The sequence below is a fragment of the Mizuhopecten yessoensis genome, unplaced genomic scaffold, assembly GCF_002113885.1.
Source record: "Mizuhopecten yessoensis strain PY_sf001 unplaced genomic scaffold, ASM211388v2 scaffold10831, whole genome shotgun sequence".
Taxonomy (NCBI): Eukaryota; Metazoa; Mollusca; class Bivalvia; order Pectinida; family Pectinidae; genus Mizuhopecten; species Mizuhopecten yessoensis.
In genome coordinates this window covers 421,931-431,669 of record NW_018408743.1, presented here as the reverse complement: position 1 = coordinate 431,669, position 9,739 = coordinate 421,931, and the positions used below count along the sequence as shown (strand labels likewise).

The following is a 9,739-nucleotide window of genomic DNA, read 5'->3' as shown; positions in this document are numbered from 1 at the left end:
GCAGTCGAATTCAATCAACGCCAATTAGGTTTCTCGTAGCAAAGCTATCATTTCTGATTTGTGAACTTTTCACTGTAAGTTATAGGTTTGGCTCTGGGATAAAGAAAACCCCATGTGTAAATATAGATGACATATACTCATTTAAATTCTTGTTGATCTAAATGCCTTGAATCGTGATCCATATTACCTTAATGGAGGGCAAATTGGATTTCTTAGTTTTGTACATATTATCACGCACCGTTTTATGCATACACAAAGTCATATATGTATATTACTGAATAAAAAATTAGCATTATATCCATTGCCTTCTAAATACACTCGCCCTTTCGATGTTTCAACTTTTTTCTCAGTCATTGTGCCCCTTTTGAAAATGTATGAGGTTTACGTCACGCTCTTGCGAAGACCCCCCGACACTTTTGCTGGTTATTTATTTTTATGTTTAAATGAAATAAAGTAGCTTTCATTTGAAATTAAGTGCAAACCGAGATGAATTTGTGGCATTCACGTTTTTATCGAGTCCGTGGGGGGAAAATAAATAAATGCGAGTGCCGAAAGTATGTCAGGAAATGTATAGAAAGAATCACGAAATCCCCACTAAAGATTTGCACGAGCATGACGTCTACCTCATGAATATGCGAAAAGTGGCACAATGATTCAGAAGAAAAAAACCGAAAAACAGAATACGTTTGCGGAAGAAACAGATGCCATGTCAGGTTTAGAAGAATACATTTTACATTGATATTGAATATTTTCCTAAGAAAAAGTAATCCAATTTTTCCAAGGATAGTAAACATTTTTTTTTTACGCCCACTAGAAATGTCATTCTGCTACAAGACAATAAGCCGGAGTCGATGTTTTGACATCGAGATTTTTACATTTATCTAGCATCAATATAACTACTGTAAGACATTATCATACCCCTGTGGGTTCACGTGACCTTGGGCTGCACTGGTGGCGACGTGGGGACCTGTGTGCTGTGTTCGATAATCTCCTTGTTTATTGTTCTAAAAAACAATTGTGTTTTCCAAAAGACTCGTGGATTAAGCTGAAACGTGTCTTTTGTTGAATAATAGCCTTTTTTTGCATGTGTTAGTGCATGAAAGTTTTATGCAGATAATTTAGTATATAGTCAAACAAGATTAAACATATATTCAGATGTCGCCATTGGTATAGGCTTATGCTTACACAGAAAGCAAACTAGAAACAAGAGTGTTTTTTTATTTTTAGAAAAATACCTTCGCTGTAATGTATGCCGATATATATATCCCCTGCACTTCACATGTGCATTTACATCTTTTAGGGAAAAGATAAACCTGTTTTACATACTTAGGGAAAGACAACTCACATGCGCTTTTATTCTGGAAAGGTCACCATCACGACATAATTTTAAACATTTATGTCCTTGTTGTAAGAAAACGCGATTCTTTGTTTCTTCTCGATTCATCGTATTTAACTTGGTCTTGTGAAACATGTTATGTACTGTATACGATAGTAAACGGAGGGAGAATAATCAAATTCGGGATAAAATTTTGAAGCATAGCAATAAAAAATGTCATCAATTTCTCTAATCCAATACTTTCTACGTGTACCAAGGCTTTTATTTAATGTGTATCCGGGGTAAAGGACTTCAGACATTTATTTAGGCTCAAATATATATATATAATAATAATAATAATAAGAAGAAGAAGAAGAAGAAGAAGAAGAAGAAGAAGAAGAAGAAGAAGAAGAAGAAGAAGAAGAAGAAGAAGAAGAAGAAGAAGAAAGAATGATATCCAATAGCAGGTGAGGTTTTTACTCCAGCTGAGTACAAGAAGAAAAAATGGCGACGAGATGGAAGATGTCTGTGCTAAATTCACCACAAGTGAGTCTGACAAAAATGATAAACTTTTTATATTTACAGTAATTAATTATATAATTGATATCAATTTTCAAATTCGATCTGTCAATGATATCTGTTTTTTAATGCGAGTGGCCAAACACTTTTAATTAGCTGTTCCGGTCGATTACGATATAAACGCTGGGACAAGTCTCATGCTACATGAACATGTATGTAACGGAATAAAGACCATTATGATATTGTGATTCCCACTTATACGACATGTCCCTGTGCGTGTACACAATTTGTAATAAACATCTCCTGCCAAAACTAGAATGAAAAAATTGGACAGGAAAAAACCCAAACAAATCTATTTAGGAATATTCATAAGGTTTTAACAAGCACAAATCCGTCGTCTGTAGGTTTTCAAGTGTATAACTACGGAAGCTCACCCGTGCCATGATAAATCTATGATAAATGTGATTATGAAATATACACAATATTGAGTCAAAAAGTATTACCTTTACTCGCAATCTTTTTTTTGATAGATGATTTTATTTGGTACCAATGTTTTTTTTTATTTTACAGACTATTTCACACGTAATACATAACATTGATACAAAATTAATACAATGTAATACTGAATAAGCAAGAAAAAGGAAACACGTTTTTTACTCTTCACCTCTCTGGACCCGCCATTGTTTGTCTGTAAATCGGTTTTACAGACGCCCCCTAATTCGGAGAGGTAAGACGTCAAAACGCTTACAATGATTGACGGGCTTGTCCGTTTGCCCTTCAGGTATACGTAGTAATAACAACGTAAGGCACAGCCGACACATAAGCCGATTACCCAAAGTGTCTCTGGTCTCCGTATCGATTTGAATTTCTGATTTACAGAGTTGCAGGTGCTTTTAATGTCATGATGAAAGAGAATCGGTCTTTAGGAACAGTTTGGGCGTAAACAGCGAAGGAAAGACGACACAATAATGTGTTTTGTAGCGACAGTGATGTGTTTGTAAAAACAACATGGCTGCGAGGTATTATGTACTTCCGGTTGAAAACAGGTACGGTAAATACTTCTGTTCTGTCTGTGTGTCAGAGGCCTTGTTTGGCTACACCTGGTAGACGTTTTCAATTAATGTCATGCATAGTTATTTTCTCGAGGGTGATAGATTAATCAGATTTATGATACACGTGTTTCACTGGTAGATATCTTAATATTGTTTATAAATGTTTATAAATGTACCGATTTCCTGTTCCTTTCCTGTTCCGAAAGAGATGTATCTCCAAATAGATGTAGATTTAAATTAAGAGGCATATATTCATTCAGTTCACGATAAAGCTTAATTCTTTGTTCGTTATATATATCACAGGTAAAAACAGAAATGGTGTGTGTCTTCAATAGGGAAGCCACATATACAACGTTGGTAATCAATGAGGTTAACACGAAACAGGTCACTTTTCAAAGTACTAGAACGGTTTCTTAATTTTGTATGCAAAATATTATTTTCCTATCACCATAGAAAAAGGGGTTTGGTACAAGCGGCAAGTTTACGTCTTGAATGGCGTTTCTAAATGATGAGTACGTGGCACTACGTCGTATACTAGTAAGTAACTGGTTCCACAGTCTAACAGTAGAAGGCAAGAAGGAAACGTTAGATAATTCAAGTCTGCTGTTAGGTAGGTTGTAGTTTTCAACGTTTCGAAGATTATAGTGAGAGTTATCGACAAGGGAAGGGAGGAGAGTGTTGAGATAGTTAGGGGCTATATTATTGTGGATTTAAAAAAATAATTGAAGTTTTCGACGGGATCTCCGATGGGCTAGAGAATCCCATCCAGTTTCATTGTATATAGATTGCCTACTAGTAAACGACGGTAAACCAGTGACAATGCGTCCAGCTTCAAGTTGTAATTTTTCTAATTTGTCTGAATCAGTAATGGAACAACCATCCCAAAGTTCACAACAATATTCTAGAATAGGAAGTATAAATGTTCTATATATTTTATTCAGTGTACGTCGGCTCAGGGTATATTTCAATTTACGGAGGACACTGAATTGTTTAACTACTTTTTTACATATATTATCAATGTGATAGGTCCATTTACAGTTAGCATTGATGAATACTCCCAGATGCTTATGATTTTCAACAAATTCAATACTTACATTATTAAAGTTAATTTCAATGAGGTGATCAAGATCAATATTAGAAATAAGTAAAGCCTCTGTTTTTGCAGGATTGAATTTGACAAGCCACTTATCTGCCCACAATTGTATATTCACTAGATCATTATTAATTTTTTGTTCAAATACTTGTGGTGATTTATCCGAATACAAAAGAGAGGTGTCATCAGCAAATAGTTTTGATAGACTTTCTATATTATCTGTTATGTCATTAATATAAAGTATAAACAGCAATGGGCCGAGAACCGAACCCTGAGGTCTCCTGCATTTGTTCTCTTAGCAGAAGATCTACTATTTCCAATAAAAACTTGTTGAGATCTATTAGTAACATAATCAATTAACCAGTCCAATAACTTTCCCGATATTCCATAGCTAGCTAGTTTCACTTCCAGTCCCCTATGCCACACTCGATCAAACGCCTTAGAAATATCACAAAAAATTAGACAAGTTGGCTGTTTTTTTTCAAGATTGTCGCACATAGTATGATATATTTCTATAAGCTGGTGTACAGTAGAGTGACCTGGTTGAAAACCTGACTGATATTTATATATGAGAGAATTATCTAAAAGGTAGTTATGCAAGTATATAGCGACTAATCTTTCGAAAACTTTACCGATAGTACTTAGTAGTGCAATAGGTCTATAATTTGAAGGGTCTTGTTTATCGCCCCTTTTAAAACACGGCATAACTAGAGCATGTTTCCATTGTTTGGGAAAAGATCCAGTTTCAAAAGATGAGCGAAAGATCAATGAAAGAGGATAAGCAACTGAATTAGAGGTATTCTTTAGCATGGTATGACTAATAGTATCCTTTCCTACAGCTTTACCGATTTTTAATGTCTTTAGAATGTCGATAATGTCATTAATATTAAACGGTATGTCTGAAATGGTCGAGTCTGTTCTAGGTTCTATAACAGGTACGTCAATGTTAGTATCGTCTAGAGTAGATATTGAAACAAAGTAATCGTTTAGTATATTAGTCTTTATGTCGTCATCCATTTCTATATTTCCAGTCGCACTCCTTAACGGCGGTATACTATTAGATGTGTCGGATGATTTTATTAGCCTGCGGACTAGTTTCCAAAAGTTTCTAGGATTTGTATCACTGTAATTGTCTAAAAGGCCGTTTATGTCCGCATAAAATAATTCTTTTGTGTGTTTTTTTTAGATTGTTTACACCATTTCGTTGTTTCCTAAAGTTGTTCAAATTATTTGGAGTGCGATTGGATTTATATTTTTGGAGAAGTCTGTTTCTTTTCCTTATTTCACGTCTCAGGTCAGAGTTTAACCAAGGTTTGTCATTAGGTCTAATTGTAACAAATTTGGAAGGAATACATTCGTCAGCTAATTCTAAATATCTAGATGTAAAAATGTCACACATATCGTCCGGAGAATGGATTCTTAAAAAAAGTTCAGCCCAGTCAATTGATAAAAGTAAATTGTTAAACCGTTCGTAATCTGCGTCCTTATAACAAATAATTTTCCTCTTATAATTTCTTACAATATTTGTCCCCACAGAGTCCATGTCTCCTACTCTTACATAAGTACTTCCGAGTCATTGTCTTTCTGTCTTGTCCGTTATGTCCGTTCGTCTTGTCTTTTTTTCTGTCTTGTGCATGCTTGTCTGGCTTTTTCTTTCGTTCCGCCCCCCCCCCCCCCCCCCCCCCCCCTCCCTAAGCACATTTTACTTTTTTCTGTCTGTACGTCCGCTTGTATGTATGCACTTTCATCTTTGTACTTGTGTCTCTCTGTCTCGGTCTATCTTTTTATGTTTGTACATCGGTGTTTCTGTCCGTCTATCTGTATGTCGGTCGGTCCATCCGTCTGTCGATCGGTCGGTCTGTACAGTATTCTTCAATCTGTTGATTATTATATAGATAAGTCCCCTCAATGTGTAAATATTATCTGAGAAAGACGACTGCTTAAATCGATGTGTCAATTTGTGATCAATATTACTTTCAGGTCGGAAGGTCTGCATGTGTGAATGAATGCTGCTCGAATATTAAACAGTTGGACTAGGTCATCACACACATATGACGTAAGTAGGCCACGAACATCCTTTGCACTATGGAAAAATACATATTCGTATTTGCTATTTTTACTTTTTGTACTATAGTCATTGCAACGCTGAGTGTCATTGCAATGAAAGAGGAACCAAAAATCACCAATCCCTGTACAATGGACGACTATCTTAAAATAATGACGTCATACATATCGCATAAAGGTGTTATCAAGTTCGAAGCGGAACTTTCGGAAAATTGCCGAAATCAGAAACCGAATCCGGAAGAGATAAAGAATTTCCGAAAATCTTTGATTAATATAATAAATTCGTGCAATAGCATCAAAAGCGATGTTAGAAAAACCATTCGGGAGCCAATAATGACATTGTTTACGTCCGTAGATCCTGACCCGAAACACAATGAGGTCACTGAGCGTACATTGAAGAACTGGGGATATTTCCTGCCTTCCATTAACCTTGTTATGTTTACGAACGACACTCGTATTGCAAAACAATCGCGGGATCACGGCTGGTCAGTACTTCCGGTGGTAAAGGTTGGTGTTGAAGGACTACCAGTGCTCAAAGCCATGTTTCAACAAGTCATACAGAATTTTAGCACCCATTATTATGGTTATGCTAACGGTGATATACTTTTAACAGAGACTCTGTTAGAAAGTTTGTCAACTGCTCGAAAACATTTCAACCGCGACGAAAATGTGATGCTTACCGGAAGAAGAATCAACGTTCCGCATCTGACTAATAAAGAACTGGTTTCTTACCAATACATGGAAAAAGTGGCAAAGGAAAGAGGCAAATTATTCGTTATTTCATCAGAAGATTATTTCATTACAACGAAACATTTTGCATGGCAGAATATCCCAGACTTTGTAATAGGACGACCAGCTTACGATAACTGGCTTGTTGCGCATGCGCGATGTAATAATATTAAAGTCATTGATACGACCAACACGATTTTAGCCATTCATCAAACAACTGATAAAGGAGACAAGACTGGGCATGCGCACAGCAACGCAAACTATAACGATGAACTATTGGTCTCAATACAAGCCCCACGTAACTACGTGAAGGGGTTCATCACGTGCCCGGAATGGTACTCGTTCGAAAATTTGTGTGGTAATGTAGAAATTGCAAAACGATTGACGATTCCTCCGGCATGCGCGTGCTGATTCAAAAATATGACATACTGTCTCAGTAATACCGGATGTTGCAATATTAAGAAAATGAATATGCAAATAGTAATGAAGCTATTTAGTTCCGTGAATAGCAATGAGTGTACGTGTTGTTCCGCAGTACTAATCACAAACCGGAAGCGTTTATCAAGGGAGAGCATCGATACAGCATTTTAAAACTGTTTTAGTCAGTAACTAGTTGAACCGCGCATGTGGATAAGTCAAAGTCTCCAAGACGGTGTGATTGTGTTCGGAGAATTACATATACACTACAGTGCAGTGAAACCTGCCTAATCTGACACCCTGTTGGACAAAACATAAAAAGTCAGATGAGACAAGATGTCAGAACACACAAAGCTTTTTGCATTGTTTTCATATGAAATACGAATACAGTATTTATATTATGTTGGCTGAATACAAGATGTCGGAATATATAGGGGTCAGATTAGGCAGATTTCACTGTAGGTGTTAGCTGGTATAACTAAAAATAACAATACTGTTTTGTTGTTGCTATCTACTAAAAGAAACTTGTTGATTTTTATCACTGTGAAATAGTCATTGCTATTTGAAGTTTATCTTCAGGTTAAAAACGTTTTTTGTTGTGTTTGCGTGCGTGATTTTGATAACAATGGTTTTCTTTTAACAAACATCGGTATATATTGTTTTCGTGTATATGTGTAATAACGCCTGCTTAGAATGCAATAAATATTTTTTTCCAAAAATGAAAACAGAAAACATATCTACCAGAAAGCCCCTTCTCATTGTTCTTGTTCTTGCCAAAAGGAAACAGCAGTGTTTCTTTATATATCGAACTTTAAAATAAGCATTGTTACAAGATACTATACTAGTAAAACAATTGTGATGGTACATGTTTTAGTGAAATATTATCAGAGTGTCTGGCCTGGTAGAAAGTTTTCTGCAGTTGGCAGAAAAGTTAAAATTGGAGACTAAATGTTGAACTCAACGTAAATCAATAAAGACTGAATATTGAAATAATTGAGACTGAATATTGAAATTATTGAGACTGAATATTGAATAGTTTAAGACTGAATATTGAAATAATTGAATATTGAAATAGTTGAGACTGAATATTGAAATAATTGAATATTGAAATAATAGAGACTGAATATTGAAATAATTGAATATTGAAATAATTGAATATTGAAATAATTGAGACTGAATATTGAAATTATTGAGACGGAATATTGAAATTATTAAGACTGAATATTGAAATTATTGAGACTGAATATTGAAATAATTGAGACTGAATATTGAAATAATTGAGACTGAATATTGAAATTATTGAGACTGAATATTGAAATTATTGAGACTGAATATTGAAATTCTTGAAACTGAATCTTGTCTATCTTAGACAACTAGTGTATGTCTGAAGGAGATAGCTCAACATGGGCTGCACGCTTGTTTCGTATCCTGTTTCCGCCCTACGTACTGATCTGAACTTGTAGTGATTGTGTGTGAAATAAAATGTAGTTAACATGAAGCTTAATACGGAAGTAAATGAGATTGAGTGTTTAAATTATGGAGACTATGATATATATTATTGAAATTGTGAATTGAAATATACGACTACGTATGTTGGAGTTATTGATGTCGATTATTAATATTGAAGTAAATGAAATTGAGTGTTTAAATTATGGAGACTATGATATATATTATTGAAATTGTGAATTGAAAAATACGAGAACGTATGTTGGAGTTATTGATATCGATTATTAATATTGAAGTAAATGAAATTGAGTGTTTAAATTATGGAGACTATGATATATATTATTGAAATTGTGAATTGAAATATACGAGAACGTATGTTGGAGTTATTGATATCGATTATTAATATTTAAGTAAATGAGATTGAATGTTTAAATTATGGAGACCATGATATATATTATTGAAATTGTGAATTGAAATATACGAGAACTTATGTTGGAATTATTGATGTCGAATGTTGAATTATGTGAAACCAAATGTTGAAAATCAGTATGCTTGTTGGAAATTTGTAGTACTTTTTTCATCTTATATCTAATATCTGATATAACAAATGAGGACTTTAATTTCGATGAATATGTGTTATATGGACCTGAAAAATGATATTTACCTCGACTTCGACTTCGTCTCGGTTAATATCGCTCTTTTCATGTCTATGTAACCACATGTTCACCTCAATAAAAGACCATCATTTGTAGTCTGTTATCCTTAATCGCCTTGTGTGTTGTAGCAAAAAAATAGCGTTAGTGTCTATTGCAAATACAGATTACACTGTGTGCATAAAACATCATTCGTAATATCAATTAAAAAAAGTATTATAATTCGGTATTTCTAATTATTTCGAGCAGACATAGAGGGGTTTACGGAAAGATATTTTTTTTCTTTGTTTTCAAAATGAAGACATGTAGACACTTGCTAGTTTTCACTGACTTTTACATGTACTTATTGTTTACGTAGTATATGCTAGTAAGAATATTTTTCTGAATTGTTTGTTTTCTTGCAATAAGAATCCGATTTATTATTTGAATTGTTTGTATGTCGTTGTGCTAT

General features: G+C 34.4%; 1 protein-coding gene across 1 annotated transcript; it reads left to right on the top strand.

The window, feature by feature from the left end:
* The first annotated feature begins 2,604 nt into the window (after positions 1-2,604).
* On the top strand, positions 2,605-8,303 carry LOC110462820. Its single transcript, XM_021517017.1, has 2 exons — positions 2,605-2,880; positions 5,960-8,303. Exon 2 carries the CDS (start codon positions 6,065-6,067, stop codon positions 7,181-7,183), a length of 1,119 nt encoding a protein of 372 aa, XP_021372692.1. The 5' UTR covers positions 2,605-2,880; positions 5,960-6,064; the 3' UTR covers positions 7,184-8,303.
* The last annotated feature ends 1,436 nt before the right edge of the window (positions 8,304-9,739 follow it).

Excerpts from the sequence above, each read along its gene's own strand:
- LOC110462820 (XM_021517017.1), top strand. The coding sequence starts at position 6,065 with ATGGAAAAATACATATTCGTATTTGCTATTTTTACTTTTTGTACTATA.